This window comes from Lacerta agilis, chromosome 10 (assembly GCF_009819535.1).
Source record: "Lacerta agilis isolate rLacAgi1 chromosome 10, rLacAgi1.pri, whole genome shotgun sequence".
Taxonomy (NCBI): Eukaryota; Metazoa; Chordata; class Lepidosauria; order Squamata; family Lacertidae; genus Lacerta; species Lacerta agilis.
Genome location: NC_046321.1, coordinates 50,537,076 through 50,557,390, shown reverse-complemented (window position 1 = coordinate 50,557,390; position 20,315 = coordinate 50,537,076). Strand labels below are relative to the sequence as shown.

General features: G+C 43.2%; 1 protein-coding gene across 1 annotated transcript; it reads left to right on the top strand.

The window, feature by feature from the left end:
* Positions 1 to 8,085: 8,085 nt before the first annotated feature.
* Positions 8,086 to 10,970, top strand: SMIM30 (small integral membrane protein 30). The gene has a single exon (XM_033162177.1). It carries the CDS (start codon positions 8,115 to 8,117, stop codon positions 8,310 to 8,312), a length of 198 nt encoding a protein of 65 aa, XP_033018068.1. The 5' UTR covers positions 8,086 to 8,114; the 3' UTR covers positions 8,313 to 10,970.
* The last annotated feature ends 9,345 nt before the right edge of the window (positions 10,971 to 20,315 follow it).

The window sequence follows — 20,315 nt, the reverse complement described above, 5'->3', positions numbered from 1 at the left end:
GCTCTCCCCAGTCAACCATTCCTTAAGAAGTGTACAAGAACGGCGGTTCTTTACTCTCCCCAGGCAGCTTGTTTCATTCCTGAACTGCTCGCATAAATGCAAACTTGGCAAAGGAAGAAGAGGAAGGAGCAGCCCAAAGGGCTGCTTTCGGGCTGCTCGTTCCTCCTCCTCCTCCACAGCGGCAAAGGTGAACCGGCTTATACTCGAGTCAATAAGCTTTCCCAGGTTTTTGTAGGAAAATTAGGTGCCTCGGTTTATATTCAGGTCGGCTTATGCTCGGGTATATACGGGTACCCTGTTTTTCCTTAGGACATCCCTATTTTCATCTGAGAAATGTTGGAGGGTATGGTGGGACAACCCTATTCTCATCAGACAAACGGTGGAGAGTTATGCCTGAGCCAAGGAGATAAGTAATTATACTGTACAACCTTTAGGCAGCCCTGTATAAGGAAGTTCTTTAATGTTTAAATTTTTATTATGTTTTTTATATACAGTATGTAGGAAGCTGCCCAGAGTGGCTGGGGCAACCCAATAATATGGGCAGAGTATAAATAAGAATAATAAATTATTATTATGTAATAGGATATCCCTATTTTTATAGGAGAAATGTTGGAGGATATTGTAACCATTTACAAGAGTCTACCTGTGTGACTTGGTAAGCTGGTTGATGTCCTGTCAAAATGGGTTGGCATAATAGGCATGGTATCAATTTTATTTGATTGAGTAAACTTATCAGCTCACATCCTGGCAAACTTGTTTGGAGGGGCCTTGGCAACATGATTTCTGCTGAGCCTCTCCTAAATCAGTGAGTCACTGGCCCAAAGCTTACCTGGCAGTAGCTGTGGGCAGCTCTAAACCATGATTTTAAATTTCTTTCTTGATGAGGCAGCATGCTGGTATTTTAAATACACAGCACAGGGGACCAGAACTACAGATCAGAATGACAAGCAGAAAATTTTCAATTTAATATGTCAATTAGGAAATCAATTCAATGGGGTTTGCTTAAGATACAAAGTACAATGTTGCCATAAAGAACACAGGTGAAATGTAAAGTGTTAAGTTCGCAATATTGAAATTATACAAGTATTTTTTATTAAAGGGGCGGGGGGTACCAATAAGTTTGTGTATTTGTTATACCACTTAGCTGTGGGGTGTGAAATGGTTTAGGTTGATAAAATGTGAGCAAATGTATTTGACACTTTCTAAAAGCTGATTGATCAGGAAGTCAGCATGCTCTAAAATATGGAAAGAGTTATCTGAACCCAGAAAAGCACAAAAGTGGGAAGCAATTATACCATCACCTGTGGTCACTTTGTATATATCCTTTGCTCTTTACAGGAGCAATTTTACAAAGTCATCTCTCAATTCTTAAAAGAAAATAACACCCCAAGTATAGAACTCACCACCATCTGGGACACCTTTAAATGTGTTTCCTAAGGGTGATTTATAAGTGCCACCTCACTCATTAAAGCAGACTTTAAAGAATCGACCAGGGACAGCTTCCTGCCAGATATTGAATACGTAGAAACTGGGCTTGGGTACTATGTCTACAACCAGACATGCGGAAATTTAATAAAACACGAAAAGGCCCTCCATATACTCAGAGTACGATATTATGAACATACTAGTGGTTTAAGCCCGTTAAAATAACGGGCGCTAGAACATATGTTGTCAAACATTTTTAAAAGCAGAGTTGTTCCAGTACAAAAATAAAAAAAGTCTGTTTCTCTCTCTCTCTCTCTCTCTCCCTCTTGCTGCAAATTCTTGCTTCTCAAGTACAGAGGGGCTATTGGCACAGATAAATGCAATTCGCTTCTTGAGTGTGGCATTTTGGGGTTGCAAGAAATACCTGTGCAGGCACCCCCCAAACACCCTTGGGGAATTCCCCCCCGGGGGGGCTCTTAATCCTGCAACCATTTCTCTGTGTTTGTGCGCATGAGAGAGAGAGAGAGAGAGCTTCAATTTCCTTTCCTGTTGGCAGAATCGGCCACGGTTTTTCGGTTGACGGGGGTGGGGGAGTGTGGGGCTATTGACGCCTCCCCGGTAGCACCCCAAAACTACTACTATCCCCCTGGGGAGGGATGGGCAAGGCTGCCGCTTGTGGGGAGGAGCGCCCAAACCCAGGCAGGGCTTCCTGACCAAGGGGCACAAAGGTGAGCCATTCAAGGGTTAACCGGGCAGCGCAGAGAAAGGAAAACAGGTTCTCGCTATTTGCATGGGGGGGGGGGTCGGTTGTTGTTTAAAAAAAAAGTTTCAGTCCCCCTCACTGTCCACCGGGCTCACCACCACCCCTTCTGCCAACCCCCTCAGAGCCAGCAGCAGCAGCAGCGCCATGCATGCCAACGGGGCAGGAGGGGATCAGCAGCAACAGCAGCCTTTCAGCGGCAGCGTGGCCTCCCTTCTCGGCCTCCCCTCGTCCTCTGGAGGCCGACGTTCCACTTCAACCACCCCGCTTCAACTGCCGCCGCTGCTCCCGGCCCGATCTCTCTGCTCCAATCCCTGTGTCCCTGGGGCACATGCGCAGTAGCGCAAACCCAGAGACACAGGGACTGGATGCAGAGACACTTGCATTTTATATATATAGATTATGAACATGGCTGTGGGCCAAGCCTTCTATTAGGTGAACAGTACAGGCTCGGAAACTGTGCAAAATGATGCATTTCATTAAAAAAAAATCCAGCCACTAAATCAGAAGATATGTGTATGATTTCCTGAATTACATAAACATCTCCATCAATCAGGCAGGCCAACCTTAGAAAATACAGTATTAGTTAACATATTTATTAGATGTCTAGCCTGGCTTTCCGCCCAGGAGCGGAATGTCCAAGAATCCCTTACCAACTCTTACCAGGAGGCTCTATCAATAAGTCCTTCCCTTATGGATGTTGTGAGTTTGCAGGGGGTTCAGCCTGGGTGGGACCCTGGGTCCCTTTCCAAACCTTCATTTCTGTACTGTATCTGTGAAAGTAGAATGCACAAAAGGAAGCCTGCCAAACTGGTCCCTTTATCGAAGTAAAGGCTGTAGCTGGCCAGTTAAGTGCTCATCAGCATCTCAAGGAATGATGTTACAGATGGGTAGCCATGTTGGTCTGTCATAGTCAAAATAAAAAATTCTTTCCAGTAGCACCTTAGAGACCAACTAAGTTTGTTCTTGGTATGAGCTTTCGTGTGCATGCACACTTCTTCAGATACACTGCCTGCCTGCAGAAGGGATTTGTGCTGCGGAGCTGTTGTGGGAAATGCCTATGTGGTTGTGTTGACAGGTGTGCAAAGGAGGGGTGCAGAATCTAAAGGTATCTGTCTATATGGCCTTTCCAAAGGCCAGGTTGTGCAGTCAGCTGGGGCCTGTAAAAAGCCAGGCCGGGAGCCACTTTAAGTTGAGGCTGCATAGGCCTTGTGGTGCATGTGATTCAGATTCTATTCAGTTGAACCTCTGGTTACAAAGTTGACATTTTTTTTAGCAATGCCCCCCTAGTGAGCCTTCTTTTGTTCACTTTTTTATTTTTAGGCAGTGCACACCTATGTTTGTGGAACTGCAAACCTTTCCAGTCATGTGTTACTCCATGTGATCCCTTATTTTCAAATCCGAAACTTGACAGCTATGCCTAAAAGCCTATCCCTGTGATCTAGAACTTGGGACAGTATGGCTGCAACGCCCAGAACCAAGAATGCAGTGGGAGAGACATCCGTTTATTCTATTACAAAGCCATGTTGGTTTATAGCTCTTTTCCCTGCTAGATCTCCGTATCAAGCATTGCTTTAGGGCGATTCCACGCACGCCCACCTTCCATTTGCCATACAGCGCTTTCTTTTCACAACATAATTATTAGGCTCATGGAGTCTGCTGCTGCTCCCACGCCGGTGTCAAAAGTCGACAATGGATTCAATTAGTCGGTCAGCAGAAATCCGCGAGCCTTCAAAAAGCAGCGTGAAAGACTGCAATCCATCAAGCAAACCGCCTCCTTTATTTTCTGTTTCTAATCCTATCCTTAACCGAAAGCTGCAAGGAAAAGGGGAAGCATTGCAAACGGCTGCTTTTCTTCTCCTCTGACTTCATCGTAATACAGTAGCGCTGAAAACCTGCTCGGGATTTCTAGCAAAAGCCCTAAGCGGGGTGGTTAATCAAGGGTTAACAGGGACGTCCCCGCAATGCATGACGGGAGTTGTAGTCGCCAGCGGTTCCGAAGGGCAAACCAATCGCTCGCTCTTCCTCTTTCCCTGCTTGTAATGGCCGCTTCCAGGAAGGTAAGGCGAGTTTGGCTCCCGTGCTAGTGAAAAGGGATCGGTGGGCAGACGGGGCGCCGGAGAATCCGGTGCAGCCGCTCTGGAGTTTCACGTTGCCCGAATGATTTTCAAATCGCCCTTTTCCCCTTTGGAGCAAAAACTTGACAGGTTGAGACGCCAAGTTGCTCCCAGTTGCAGCTTAAGTTTCTTTCCTGGCGATGTCGTGTGTCTCTGCGCGTGACTCCCAAGCTCGGAGCTTTTTTCCTCCTGGCCTCGGGTGGTTTCAGGATGATTTGATTTGCCTTATTTATGTATTTTCTCCCTTATTCTTTTTTAGTAGTAGGCGTTGTCCAGGACGGCTGTCGGCTTCCTAAGATCCCAGCGCCAACCACTCCAGGGAATTCCCTAAATACACAGGCTGTTATCCCCCCCGGTAAGGTACTGCTGGTTGTGTGTTCGTGGGGCTGCCGTGTTATCCAAGGATGTCGCTTGCTCTCTTCGTACATGAGTAGTAGCCATGTTGGTTTGCTGTGGCAACAGAAACTGCAGAGTCCAGAGTTAGGGCATAAACTTTCATGGGCTGGAATCCCCTTCAACCAATGCTTCCTTAAATATTAGGCATTGCTTACTTTTAAGAGAAGTATCGAATTCCTTGTTGATTTGAGAAGGGGAGGGATCGCAGTGTGCATTCCTCACCTTGTCTACTCACAAGTAAGCTCTGTTGAATTCAATGGATCTACTCCCAGGTATGTGGGTTACGGATTGTAGTCTTAGTCCGCCATTTAGACCTTTGCATTTGCTTTGTTGCTAGAAGAAAACCCTCTGCTATTATATCCTTGTATATACTACACCTGTCAAAATCTTTTACTGTTTAAATGATTTTCTGTTTTTTCTGGGAGTCAGTAGGAAGAGGATAGAGAGTTCTGTTCCTATTGCAGAACCCTGCTGTACTTTTATGAAGCATATGGATGAGGCAGTTTTTCCTGCTGTGGTATAGGAAGTTGCCGTATACATTTGTTCCATCTAAGTCAGCTGACTTTGAGCAGAGAACCTTTCCTAACCAACCTGGAGATGTTGGGGATTGGACCTGAGGCCTTGTGAATGCAACATTTGTGCCCTACTGCTGACCCCAACCGACTTGGGGTCTCTGGCGGGCACAGAGGCAATGGGATGCTCCACCCTTCCTCCTCCAGTCTGGACACTTGCCTGCATGAGTTTCTTGTATTTTATGGCTACCAGACTAGTGTTTAAATACATGGCTGTGTAATATAAGACTTCCCTTATTGTAAAGGGGTGTCCCTCATTCTGAAACACTATGGCTTCATATGTTGTAACGGCCACTGTTTATCTCATGCAGCATAGCCCTTGAATACATTAAAAAAAACTTTGGTCTTGAAAATATAAGTTTACCCCCTCCATTAAAGGGGGGGGGGTAGAAAAGAAGTGTGCCCCTTACTTAGTGGACTATATTTGGCATCATAACAATAGGCCCTGCAAATATATCTTTATTTCATTAAACAGTTACTTGGACTAAATGTTCTTTGTTAGGAAATTTGATCTGGCAATACTGTGTGCATGTCTGATGAATGTGAGGGTGCTTGAGGGATGGGGATAATGAAAAGCAAAATGACACAGCTTAATTTGCTGTGTTTAAATAAAGCATCATATTAAGTAAACTAGCATGTGTGACATTTTAATGTATTTTTAATCTTTGTTGGAAGCCACCCTGAGTGGCTGGGGAAACCCAGCCAGATGGGCGGGGTACAAATAATAAATTATTATTATTATTATTATTATTATTATTATTATTATTATTATTATTATTATTATTATTATTACATGGAGTGTCTATTTTTAGAAACCAATAAACATTTTGTTTTTTAAATAGATAGTGCTGTTTACGAGTTTGGACCTATTGTGCCAAAAATGGGGCAAAATCACGTTTTGATCCACCATCTTTGATCAAATTGGTGCCTGGTATCCTAACAGCGACTAAGTTTGCTGCCCCTGTCTCGGAAACCCTCATGCCGAGTTTGGCAATGCTATTTCAAGAGAGAGCCAAGCCTATGCCAAAAAATGGGCGCAGTCACAGAAAAGTCATGTGTCAGTTGGCCATCTGGATTCAGAATGGTACCAAGCAACTAAAACATGGACAGATAGCACGGCCCCCACGTCAGAAACGCCTCTTGCCAATTTTAGCAATTATATCTTGAGAGGTGTCCAAATGTGTAGAGAACAAACGGACAGATATACCCCTTTTCAAAATACATAGTAGATGAGCTGTCATTTTTATTGTAGTTCTTTTAAAAAAATGTTAATGCAGATTTCACTTCAGATTATCGATCTGCAGTACCTGTTCCCTGTTTCAGTCAGTCTGCTGTGGCCTCCACATTACACCATCTATCACCCCCCAAAACAGTTGTTATTGGCCTTACATTTTTATAACTGAACCAGGCAGTAGAAGAGGTAGGGTCATGAAAAAAATTGTCAATAAATGAATTCACAATAAATGTATGTTCTTTCATCAAAATAGTTCAGTTGGTAGAGCATAAGATTCTCAATCTCCAGGTCGTGGGTTCAAGCCCCATGTTGAGCAAAAAGATTCCTGCATTGCAGGGGGTTGGACTAGATGACCCTTGTGGTCCCTTCCAAATCTACAATTATAGGATTCTAGTAAGCTGAAATTTCCATAACATATTAGCTATTCAAATAGTTGCTTGCAACCCAATACATTTAGCATAGTGGCACCAGTAATTTGGAACACTGTACTGTATTGAAATCAGACAAACACCCTACATTGTGATATTTCACCACCTACTGAAAACATTTTATTTCGCCGGGGGCTGTTAGAGAATTAATTTGATTCGGTGTTGGTAATGTGTTTTCTACTGTATGTTCTTAGAATTTTAAGTTGTTTAATTTATTGTATGCTGCCATGATTTATTGGGGGGGAATATGACAGTTTATAAGTATTTTTATCAATAATAAACTAACTTTAATTCCTGAGATAATAAGTAACCAATAAGTACAGTGGTACCTCGGGTTGCGGACACGATCCGTTCCAGGGTGCCGTTCGCACCTGAAAAGTCCGCAACCCGAGCAGCGATATCGCACATGCGCAGAAGTGCATTATTGTGCTTCTGTGCATGCGCGACCCACACAGAATGCTTCTGCGCATGCACAACCCATGCAGAATGCTTCTGCACATACGCAGACCGCAGCGAAACTTCTGGGTTTGCCGCATTCATAACCCGCACTGTTCGCAACCTGCAGCGAATGCAACATGAGGAACAACTGTATCTCGCTCTGTCATCTCCTTTCTCCCTATTCTGTGCATTGTTCAACTAATCATTCCCTCTGTTTATGATGCTCAGGCACGAGTGCCTGTTACGTATGTAGTCGAAATGGCAACTCTCATGCACAAGAGGAAAGTATCAGCAGACTTGGCAAAGCCCTGAGATTTTCTGAAAAGGTGATAAGCTCCTGAGAGGAGGGACAACCCCAAACACAGCTCAGGGGAGACTGAGCATGCTCAGTGGACAGAGAATACAAAATAACTGTGGGGAGGTGAACAGCAAGCCATGTATGAGGGGAGGGTGGGATGTATTGGCCTGTTGAAGGGCATGGCTGACTGGAATAGTGAAAATGCCACACTGAAACATTTTGTTGCTGGTCCCACTTATCTCTTTCTGATGGCTTGGAAGGTTCCTGTCAACCATAAGCAACACCTCGCAAACATGGCAGGTGGGTGGGAGCAGGAATACGTTGCACCTACTTTTTTTAGCAATACTCAAAAGTCATGCTGGTTGTGAAGTTGACAAACATTTCCTCTCTTTCCCACCCCCAACCCCTCTGTGTTTAGCCTTTCGTTCAGGATCATCGAATCAACAATGATTGGGAACAAGGGTGCTACCGGGAATGCTTCCCATCTCTTCTTGGTGCTTTTATCACTCCTGATCGGGCTGCCTGTTGTGGCAGCTATGGATACAGGCGATGCATTAGCCCTACTCCTGGTTATGTTTCTCAGTTGCATTGGATTATGTGCCTGCCTGGGCTTATATGCAAGGAAACGCAACGGAGAGCTATGACGGAAGAAAAAGATGTCCCGGTCAAGCATAGCTCCCTTGTTTGATGAGTTTCTGGCGGTTTCCAATACTGGAGTAAGACTCATCAAATCCATATTGCCATGTGGTGTTCAGGAACAAGGACTGTGCCTGACTGGAAGATTTTGGAGAATTGCACCCCCGCGCTCATAGGAAGACAAATATTTAATATTTCTTGGGATTAAGATGCTGCCTTAAAAGGGTGGGGGGTCTTGTTTTGATTGAATAGGGAAAATTATCATTTCTGAATGTGAATTTATATTAACTGAGGTGCAATGGAGAATTTGTGGTGGGGAGGAGTGGCAGTCTGGATGAAGATTAGTGTAAAGAAACACCAGACTATACAGCATTGGAGAATAAATAAAGACACAGAACTAGTTCATTTAGAAACTACTTTGATTAGCTTCCTGTGATTAAATGTGTATCTCTTTTAATTTCCCCCAAATTAATATATATATATGTTTGTTTGTGGTTAGGTCAAGCTACTCTGTACCTTCCTAGTTTTGTTATGTATTCATTTTGGGACCATCCTGGTATAGGTAATTTTGCAGATTTTGGTTGTTTTGGGGTACAATCTATTGGGAGCAAATGTTACGCAAGCTTTGTTGAAACACAATTATGGTTTTTTTCTGGTATGCTTCCTTTTCTTAATTTCAGTAGAACTTGCATGAAAGTTTCTGATAGATTAGGCTCTCAGTTGTTCAATCAGAATATTTCCAGGGAAGGATGTTTGAATGACCAAATATATTTTCTATATATCCTTTTTTATTACGATGTTTTATTGTTTGCAGCGTCATGTTCAGTATTTGAAAGATACTCACTGTGGTGGAAGCTTTCAGTATTTTAAAGGTGTTTAACAAGGTTAAGAGTCACTGATAACCAGATGATTATCCTGGGTCTTCCGGTGTAACTAAATCAATAAACTCCACAAGTTGTATGGTTTAAATGGGCAGCATGCAAGCTTTCTTAGTTTGTGTGCTTAATTCTTCAGGGCTTGAGGAGAAAGTCTGTCTAAATTTAGTCAAGATCCCGACTGAATCCAGTGCTTAAAAAAGAAAGAAACCAACAAATTGCATTGGTCATAGAAATGCAGGGGTAGTGAGATAGGCTTGCTTAGCCAGATCTTGTAAGGCAGTTGTTGCTTTGTGTTACACAACTGGAAGAGTCTGAATGTGGCATAATATAATTAAGTCAGGAATAAGCATGGGTAGGCAACCATTGACCCTCCCAATGTTGAGCCACATTTTCTGTCGTCCTTGTCCATGCTGGCTAGGGCTCCAACAAAATCTGGAGCTCTGCAGGTTCCTTGGTCCTTTTCCAGTGGAAGGTGCTCCAGTCTTTGGTCCCAAGAGCCCAGTAGGTATGTTTGCTGTGAGATTGTATGAAGCTTTGCTCTTTTGCAGAGGCAAGGTCTTGTCACAGTAATGTCAACCTAAGGAGGCAGGGCAGAATACGAACAAGCCGATTTACAGGCTGGCAGTCTTGGTGAGTGACTCAAGAACTTGTAGGAGGCTACTAGAAATGGGTTACAGAAGACTGAAACCACAGAGGCAGGGTGCACTTACTCTTTTCTCTGCCATTACAAGCAGTTGTGTTTGGTAGCACCATGTTTGACCCTTTGGAGTTGTTTCAAGTCTGACTTGCAGAGAAGAATCAGCAGTAGCATTTAAACGAAGAGCCTCTGAGCTGCGTGCTGGTATCTTTGTGGTAACGTTTCAAGATGTTGATGAGGGCAGGTTGAGTGGGTTATGAAGCTTTCCCTATTACGGGTCTTGTAGTCTGCCTTTCTTTTGTATTGGGTCTCGTGCAGGCCTGATGTACATAGGGGAATGTAAACATCCATCAAGGGCAAACCTTCCTGCTGCAGCTATTGGCCAGCTGGTTTTCATTTACTGTATATTTTTCAAGTCACTAGAATACACTTTCTAAGGTCCTTGCTCTAGCTTTCTCTCCCAGTAAATTGTCTCAAGGCAAAAGGTGGTGTGGCATCTAGCAAGCACCACCAAGAGGTATGGTACAAGGAGTCTTCCTAAAACTTCACTCTCCACTTTTGAAATCAACTCTATTAGCATGCTTTCAAGAAATTCTGAAATGTATCTGTGTGTGTCCCTCCACTCGTGAAAGACTCGTTGATCCACTGGAGCAGTTTTTCCCAAACTTGGGTCTCCAGCTGTTTTCAGGCTAAGATTCCCATCATCCCTGACCACTGGTCTTGCCAGCTAGGGATGATGAGAGCTGTAGTCCAAAAACAAGTGTGTGAAACCCTGCATTGGAGGCTTTAGTGAATAGAAGTGAGAATTGATGCTCACTTACACTCTTCCCCCCGTAGCCCCTACTGTAAATTTGCTTCAGGGGGTGGGGGCCCTTTGGAATAGTGTGGGAAATGGCACAGGGGGCTGTAGAAGAAAAGGGAAATTCGTAAAAGCCGTCTCCCTCCTTCCATTCACTGAAAGAATTTTGGGGAGCCAAGAACTTTGCATGAGCAGAGGAACACAATTTGATACAACCCAAAGGCTTTCCCAGCCGTGGTTCAATACAGCTTAAATGTTGTAGGTCACCGTAGAGATTCACTTTGGTTGCTTCTCAGTGTGCTCCTTTAATGTGACAATCACTGGATATGTGACTTCTGTATGATAACCCTTTAAAGCAAGCCGGAGGGCAGCTGTCTTTTTTTCCATCGCCTAGTAGGGAATATGAAGCCAAAGGAAAAAGTGTCGTTTTCCTTTCTGTGTTTTGTTTTTGTGCATTGTTGAATTAGTTTTTCCTTACACAAGCGTCATACTTGCAACCCCCTCAAATGCTATCCATTTTCAGTACAGGCCTTTGATCAAAAAAATAGTTTCTCTCTGTTCCCCTTAACTTGGTATCTCAGTTCTTACAAGCTACAGGGGGGGGGGGGAAATTGGCAGTTGTGCTTGCTAGCGTGTGAGATTCTCCCCCTACCCCGGTTTTGTTTCTCCTCATATTTTTAATAAAAAAATCTTTTCATTCTCTTTATTTGAGTGACTTGGTTGTGACAGAAGTGGGGTAATTAATTGCAAATGGGAATAATTGGAAATGCTACTTTTTCTTGTTATTGGTCTCAGGCTGTGAATTAATTCTTTTTTGGCAACTTCTCTAATATGTATAAGACCTGACTGCCCACATTCTTAATCCCTTTTATTTAAATAGTGCAGCAGGCATAGGCGCCTGAATTTTTCAAGGTTGGGGCCCCTGTGTGATATAAGACCTTTTGCCTTTGTGTGGCAGTGTACGTGGAATTTTTGGTTGTGAAATTCATTTGCAAACACTTCCATTAGAGTGACGTGTCGGGGCTGTTTAAACCTTCCCCAGATCGTACAATTAAATTCCATTCCCCTCACTCCAATAGTCGCTTAACCCTGGTTATTGAGAGACAGCCTAAATGAAAAGATTTACAACTATATTCGCAAGATGCTCAAACTCTGGCACATCTCCAGTGGAGGGGATTTTATAGTTGTGGGCAGACACAGAGAATCCTTCTCTGCACATCTTTCTCACATTGTCATTTTGCACAGATGGTATCCTTGGGTTCTTGGTTGATGCTAGACGCATTGGGAAATAAACATTTTGAAGTGTGTGCATGAGGTTTTTACCATTTTGGATCTAACACTCTCCCCCACCCCACATGAAATGAGTCCATGCTCTAGTGCAAAAGTGTGGTGTTTTGTGCTGTGTCCCTCCCACCTGTGGTCCCAAAGAGGGAGCCCCTTGACACCCCTAACACCCTGGGCCACTTCATGCATTAAAACAAGCAACTCAAGACTGAAAATGTGCTCTGTAATTGTGCATATGTTAAACTAATGAAAAGAGATGGGGTTTTTTTTAAAAAGACCCACTGTTGGGAGAGCATTCTAAGTTGATTTATTGAAGCATGCAAATGTCTTTTTCTTGTATGTTTAAAAAGTGTATTACACAAAATAGATAGCTGTACGTTTATTAGGAATCTCTTCACTTCTGCTATCTAAAAGCTTCCCATTTCCCTCCTGCTGATGAAATCAAGAGGCTGACCCATTTTGGTGTTTTTTTAAAGAAAGAAAGAAATGCTTCAGCATGTGTGCTTCAAGTATACACTTAGAAACCAAAGAAAGAATGCAAATTTTTATTACTTTTAAAGTAGTACTTGAGTGGTGTAAGGCCCTGGCTCACAAGTTTATGTAAATGTATACCATTTTTATTTACTTACGTAACAGAATTCATATTCCACTTAACTGAAAAAACCTCTAAGCAATTTACATAAAATGCACATTAGAATTATCAATAAAAAGTCAGAAGTTAAGAACAAGTAGACTTAAAAATTCAAAATGTAAACAAAACAAGCAGTTAAAAATATGCATTAAAAAAACTATATATAAAAATGTACGTCAAGGTTACATATCTGGGTAGGTTTGCCTGAACAAAAACAGTTTTTAGCAGGCACCAAAAACAGAACAGCAAGTTGTGCAGTTAACAGATTTCTCACTGCAAGTGGCTTAATTTTAAATGTTCTAGGTGCCTGGCGTGCTCTGGTCCGTGGGGTCACGAAGAGTCGGACACGACTGAACAACAACAACAGGTGTTGAGAAGGCTGGGCATAGTGGAAATTGATGGCACCTGGAGATGCATAATGGGTTGCCGTGTCACCTTTAAAACTGCAAAAGAACCATCACTGGGGGAATGTGGTGTGGGAATACGTTTTAAGGTTCTCCTGCACCTGTTTGCTTTAAGGTAACCTTCCGCGCATCGCATGGAAGGCAAAGGATCCGGCAGAAGGTTCGCTGCCTGGATCCCTCCGCGCTTGGGACAAAGCGCGCCAATTTAGCCTTATTAACGGTCAGTTAAGAGTTTCCCACCCAGAAACTCACCTAGAGACAACGTTGTGATTGGTTGTTGATAATGTTATGACAATGTTTAACTTCCTAATAAATAGCCCCTGCTCTCTGTAGCGGTGTGGAGAGTGCGCGAGACAAGCTAAGAAAGAGCATCAGTGCGAGACAAGCCAGAGAGAAACCGAAAGAGAAACCAAGCCGCACAGAGCAGTAGAGCGCTTCTTCACCATTGAGTGCAGTCTCTTAGTCTTTATTTCTTTTATTTCTAAAAAGTTTATTTGGCCTCCTTAGTTTTGGCCATTACTTTAGCTTTGCCTATCTTTCCTATCCGGAAACCTCCGGAACCTTCAGAAACCTTCAGAACTCCAACAACAATCTCACGACCTTCAGGTTCATAACCAGCGGACCCTTTCACGGCCAGTGGGAGCAGGAACTCCGGGAATTACTGGTCGTCCCAGATGCTGGTTATCCCCACAATGTGGCAGGGGCTTGGGTCAAGGTTGTGCTGCATGAGAAGGTACTCCTCACAGGTGCCAGTAAAGCAGTTGGAATGGGGGCAATTTTTGCCAGACAAATATTGTTGGGTTAAAGGAGTAATACACACCACAGCTCTGATCTAACGCAAGGGGCAACACAGGCACTTTAAAGCTTTTGAAAAAGACATTAGGTCATCACTAGTCTTCAAATGTTGTCCAGCTGGCCCTGAAAGAATTGCGCAGAAGAATATTTGGCAATAGCGGGACGGGAAATGTTTTGTGCTGTTTGATACCTAATAAATAGCAAGGTTGCCTGTTTTAGGGAGTGTTCCTCTCCTTCTTGATGTCAGCAGAAGTCCTTTTAAGCTCAAAAGTACAGCTCCAGCTGTTAGCCACTTAGCGAGGAGGATACAGGCAACATACACCAACAATAATAATATCATTACATCCTTAAGTGGCAAAAAGTATTCACTCCAAACTTTTCCTGACCAGATACACAGATATTCATGGTCTTTCAAAAGATTAAGTCATATGCTTTATGAAATGCATAATGGTGCCTCTTTGCCGCAGAAGCTGTTTAATATGCAGACTCGCTGTGCTAAGCACTGTGGTGTAAACACTTAGTGAGGCCCAGAAATGCATTAAATGTGTGGGCACATAATAGCCTGCAAACAAATATTAATGGGAGTCTTCCCCCCCCCCCAGTAGCAACAAGAAAATCCTCAAACAACACTCTTGTTAGCAAATGGAACCTACCACCTAAGCTGACAGGAGGGGAAGCTGTTGCACTCCAGAAGTTGCTGAATTCCAACCTACCATCCTTCAGTCCATAACTTGTAAACTGGCTAAATAATAGAGAAACACTAGATCAGCTAAAAAGTCAATGCTTCATGATACAAGCAGGCCCAAATGAAAGGCCTTTGCTGGGTTTTGGCGCCTCTGTCATTAAATGCATCAAGTCTTCACTAGAGTCTTGTCACCCACTCAGATGTTACATTAGCACACTTCGTTTTCCATGGATCTTTCTTCCACCTGAAGTATCATAGCATTTAATGCATTGATTAAGGAGTCCAGACAGTCCCTCTGGAAAATGGAAATGTGGCCGTTGTTTTCTCCAGAACCGAGCAGCAAAGACGAGCATTACTAAAGCGGAGCACGCCACCATTCATATTGACTTATGTCGAAAATGCACACCTGATATCTTTATCATGAGACGTACTCAGAGTTCATTATTTCATGCTTAGCCCTTCAGGCCAAAATTCTGCTTTGCGTTTCTCTGTCTAATTTTGGTACCTCGCAGATGATTTGTTTTGTGGGAATGGAAGCAAGCTAGCTTGATGGGACATGGAGATAAAGAAGTCGACTGCTGCTTGCATGCGAACTGGTAATTACAATGATTCATAACAATACGTCTAGACCAAAAGGTTGCAGAGATCTGTATCATACCATTATGGGGACCAGATGCATCTGTACATATTAAAAATAACCCCCTCCCCTTCACTGCACAGAAGTTCTGGCTCTGTGGCATTGATTTCCAAGAACTGGATTCTGCTGCTCAACTGATGCACTTCCCAAGCTAAGGGTTTAACAGCACCAGTGGCTTGTTCTTGTGTTGATGGTGGTGGAAGCATAACAGTGCATGGGAGAAAGACAGCAGGAGACCACAGAAGGAAAATGGACAAGTTCTCAGGTTGTAAACCTGTCTGAGCTGTATTCGTTCTAGGCTGTACTGGGGAGCTGGCTTACTTGAATGATTTTCCGTATAAAAACATTCCACATGTTTTAGGGAGAAGGATTCTAGCATAGTCTTCCAGCCAAGTGGAAGATGTAAAACAAAACCTCATTCTCTCCTTTATCTATTCAATGAAAAGAGAACACTGGTGGAATTTTAGCACTGCTAAAAGTTTTTTAAAAATAATTTTATAATAAGTTTATAAAAGTGTGGAATCAAATGGAGACATTCACAAAGAACATCCATAGGGGAGTCATAGCTATGTTCATACCGCTTGGGCAGAGTACAAATAATAAATTATTATAAATTATTATTACTTTTTATTATTTTCAGAAAAAGTAAAATTAAATATTATTGTGAGTCACAACGATATAAAAAGAATCCTCACTTGTTCTCAAAACAAACATTGTAATGAAAGATAGCAGACCCTCCAAGTGTCCCTATTCTCCAGGGACAGTCCCAGATTTAGAGAAGCTGTCCCGGTTTCTGATTTGATCTTGGAATGTCCCTCTTTTCCTTAGAACGTCCCTATTTTCTTTGGAGAAATGTTGGAGGGTATGAGATGAGTGATCTGAACACTTCCTTGCTGGCTTTATCATTTGATTCTGAGCAGCTTTAAAGCCTCCATGAAGTTTACTAAACAGGAAGTGCGTACTTGAGCAACTGTTGTGCAGTCATAAACTCATACGTCACATGTTTAATGTTACTAAGCAACTGGGCCTAGATAGTAAAACTTGCCTGTTTTTTTTATAAAAAAAGGTGGCAGGTGGTCAAACCAGAAGCAAAAATGGTGCAGAGAAAATGGGTTCACTGGTAAAAGAATCTGTTGCCATACTAGTTTGGGGAGTAATGAATCGAGCTGACCCCCCCCCCAAGAGATACGTTTTCAATATTTCATTCTATATATACACAATAAATACACACATGTTTAAGAGTCCCTCATTCTGGAGTTGGGAGATGCTGCATTTAAGGTTAGTCCTCACGATGGCGTCTGAGGAAGACAAAAATACAATTCTTAATCGAAATCCTTCTCACCTGTACCTGAGATTTGATGTCATCGCGCATTGTAACATATTATTTTGGAATGTTATCTGTTTCCTATAATAAAGGGTTTTTTGAGGTTTTTGATTTTTTTTCAAGTGTACCTAATTGCATTAAAGCAATACATTTTAGGGAGAAAATATTGGATTTTTGGAAAGGAAGGAGAATGACCTCATTCCTTACATCACATAGTGGCAACCCTCCCTGCTGTTCCCCACTGCTATATACATAGCTGTCAACCCTCCCTGCTGTTTCCCACTGCTATAATAAGGGAATTTCCCACAAAAAAAGGAAAGGTTGACAAAGCTGAAAGCACCGCTTTGGCTTGATAGACGGGTCAATCAAGCACTTTTATGCAGAGTGTCTTTCAAGATGTTGGCAATTACAATAGGAAAAGTGTAGAACAACGAGCCAGATTCCCGGCATTCGACTTGCCTCAACCCTTTGGCCTGTTCCTAATATTGTGTGTGTGCACACGCGCGCACACACAGTGTTATGAAACATGCACACGCAGACATCAAAGGATGGCTTTATAGCAGAATGACTCATTTGTTTCATTTGTTCTATCCTGAAGTTTAATGAATCCAATTAATCATGCATATTTTAGTAGGCACCTCATTACCAAATGGCTTTCTAGGGCCACAAAGAAGATAGCTATGCCTAATTCATAGGGGCTCAGGCTGCAGAGGCAGAGGAAATCTTTGTGACCTTTTGTGACAGGGTAACTGGTCAGAGACTTCCCTGTATATATATCATAAAAAAACAATCCTGCTAAATTTAAGCACATTTAACTCCCACTGAGTGCTGGCAGTGCAGCTCGAGGTTTTGAGAGGTATTGGAGAAAACATCATCAGAATTGGGCAGGGTGGGGAGAGCCAGTGTGGTGTAGTGGTTAAGAGTGGTAGACTCGTAATCTGGGGAACCGGGTTCGTGTCTCCGCTCCTCCACATGCAGCTGCTGGGTGACCTTGGGCTAGTCACACTTCTCTGAAGTCTCTCAGCCCCACTCACCTCACAGAGTGTTTGTTGTGGGGGAGGAAGGGAAAGGAGAATGTTAGCAGCTTTGAGACTCCTTCGGGTAGTGAAAAGTGGGATATCAAATCCAAACTCTTCTTCTTCTTCTTCTGGGGATACTGTCTACAAATTTGCTTGTGCTACGTCTCGTCGTCTTTGGTGCTCCGTGACTGGTGGTGGTGGTGGTGATGTTGCTATTGGTGGTCTTTGACGGCATACATTTAAGGTACATTTCCCCACACACTGGGAAGTGTAGTTTGTTAAGGGTGTTGGGAGTTGCAGCTCTGTGAGGAATAAACTACAGTTCCCGGGAATCTTTGGGAGTGCTTTAAATGAATTGAATGCATACAGCCATGGTTGTTTGCAATTTCCCATCCTTATCACTTCCTGGTGCTAGGATACAGAATTTCTGGAAAAGGAATAGATATTGGGGGGGGGGAGAGAGAGAGAGAAATTGCCCATAGAGAGGGAACTAGCTCTATATTATCCTAGCACAAAGTCATTACTCTTAGAAGCAGCCCAACTAAACTGCAGTGCTAGGTTTGGAACAAGCTGAACATGGAGCAATCTGCTTAGCTATTACCGTATTTTCCCGTGTATAAGACTAGGTTTCCCCCCGAAAAAATAATGTCAAAAATTAGGGGGCATCTTATACACAGATTCATACCCCCCATTTTCTTAAATCTGAGTCCCCCAAAATAGGGGGGGTGTCTTATACTTGGGGGCATCTTATAGATGGAAAAATACGGTATATGCAGCCCTATTTTTGTGATTGCAAAAAATAGGCTTAAATATACATTCACCTGCAATGGGTCTATGGCAGTGTGATTGGTGTGCATTCGATCTCCTGTGTTTGCATTCTTTCTCATTCTCTATTATCTTTATTTATTATTATTATTATCATATCCATCAGTTGCATTTTTGCACTAAGGTGTCTCAAAGCAACTTGCGCAATAAAAACAAAGATGTTAAAACCAGATATAAAAATAGCAACAAGCAAAAACTAAAATACTCACCCAGAAACATATTCTCTAACAATGTCAGGAATCTTCCTTACTGACCATTTCATTGTGTTTTTTTTACTGGGGGGGGGGGGGACCCAATTTGTACAGAAGCAGGTCATTATAAACCCAACAGAATATAAATAAAAATTGGGATTATTCCTGCCCCTCCGGTGTAGGCTTCTTATCAGCTTTACTCTTCATCACTTGCTTCATTCCTGTTGAACTTTGCCTCGGTTCTTCCTGTTCTGGCACAAACACCACCACTGTAAACAAGATATCTTCATATCTTCCAAGACTGTCTGCCCTGGAGTTGTGTTATGAGTTGGTCCCTGTTTACTAGCGTGAGATAAGGAGGGTCAAGTGACATATTTTACTGGATTATTTTTATGAGATCTTGTATATTTGACGGCAATGTCATTTACAATGTGATGAAGAAACCAGCTGAACATAGTACTAGAACTGAAGATGATTTTTCAGCCTACAGTTATGAGTCACTGTGCAGGAAGTGGTACACAGGTTCCAATGTGAAACGTCCCTCCCTCGGAGGTAGTGACAATGAAACAGAAGCTATGGATGCCTCTGCAGTTGCAATTGTCCTTTGCTGCTAGTGTTGCACACCCACAGATGGACACATAGGCTGCAGTCCTATAAATACCTGGGGATTAAACCCAATGGCCCGCCCTCAGAGGCTGATGGAGCTAATGGATTTCCAGACAGCCCTGGAGGATTTTCCAGCTGCTGTGACTGGCGCTTCAATCAAAGCCCTGGCTGACCTCCAGGACATCTGAATGGCTTGGGCTGATCACCCCTGAGTGCCCTCTTCTGCAGGGATGCCAACTTGAATAAAATAGGGAGGCAGGTAAGCCCCGCCCTGCGTAATCAACCACATGACACAGTGCAAACACACCATTTGAATGGGAATGCACATCAACTTTGTGGGGGCTCAGCTGCCTCAAATAGTTTATTGTGGGGGCCAAAGCCCGCGTGGCCTTTGTGGGGCCTGCTTGACTGCCTGGTATACTCCAGCGCTTAGGGCGAGGAAACAACCTGGGAGAAGGCTTGAACACGAGTGGAGGAAAACCCCTGCCAAATGCAATCGGACGCTGGTGAGGGCTCATCATCAAGCCTACCTAGTGGCAGTGAAGGCAGCAAAGAAGGCATACTCATTGTGCCATCCAACAGAGGTTTTCCAGGTAGTTGTGGGGCTTTTACAATCTGGCCCAAGGGAGGTGGCAGAGCCAATGGTAGCTCACTGTGACTTTTTTTGCAAAGCATTTTTGAAGATAAAATTGCTTGACTCCGCTATTACAGGAGATGAATCTCAAGGGACACCCAGAGTCCTGTTGTGCTGGATGAGTCTCAGTTAATAAACTTGAGGATGTGGACAAGGTGCTTGGATCGGTCAGGGTGACCACTTGTGCTTTGCACCCTTGCCCCTCTTGGCCCATAAAAGCCAGCAGGGAGGGGACTGCTGGATGGGCCACAGAGGTGATTTCAGCACATTTCAGGTATACTGTCTATTCCTAAGGATGCATCTTCAGACATAATATGACATTTGCCAGGCCAGGCCACCCTTTTTATTCCCCCCAACATTCGCATTCCTCCCAACAGGGCCACAGCTTATAGCAATCATCCAGTAAAATGCTTCCTAGTAGCACAAGACTGCATTGTAATATGCACTGTAAATTTGATACCATTTTTCCAATGTACTTTTAACTAACCGAGGACACTTAATCATTCCAGGCTTGTATCAGCAATGTAGTGCTCCCGAATATTTGACTTTGATGAGGAAGGTAATTATTTGCTGAGTTTTGCGAGATCGTATGTGCGTGGTTCGTGTGTTTTATGTGCTCTGAGGAATTAGGCTGGAATACCCTGGACCTGTATAGGAAAGCC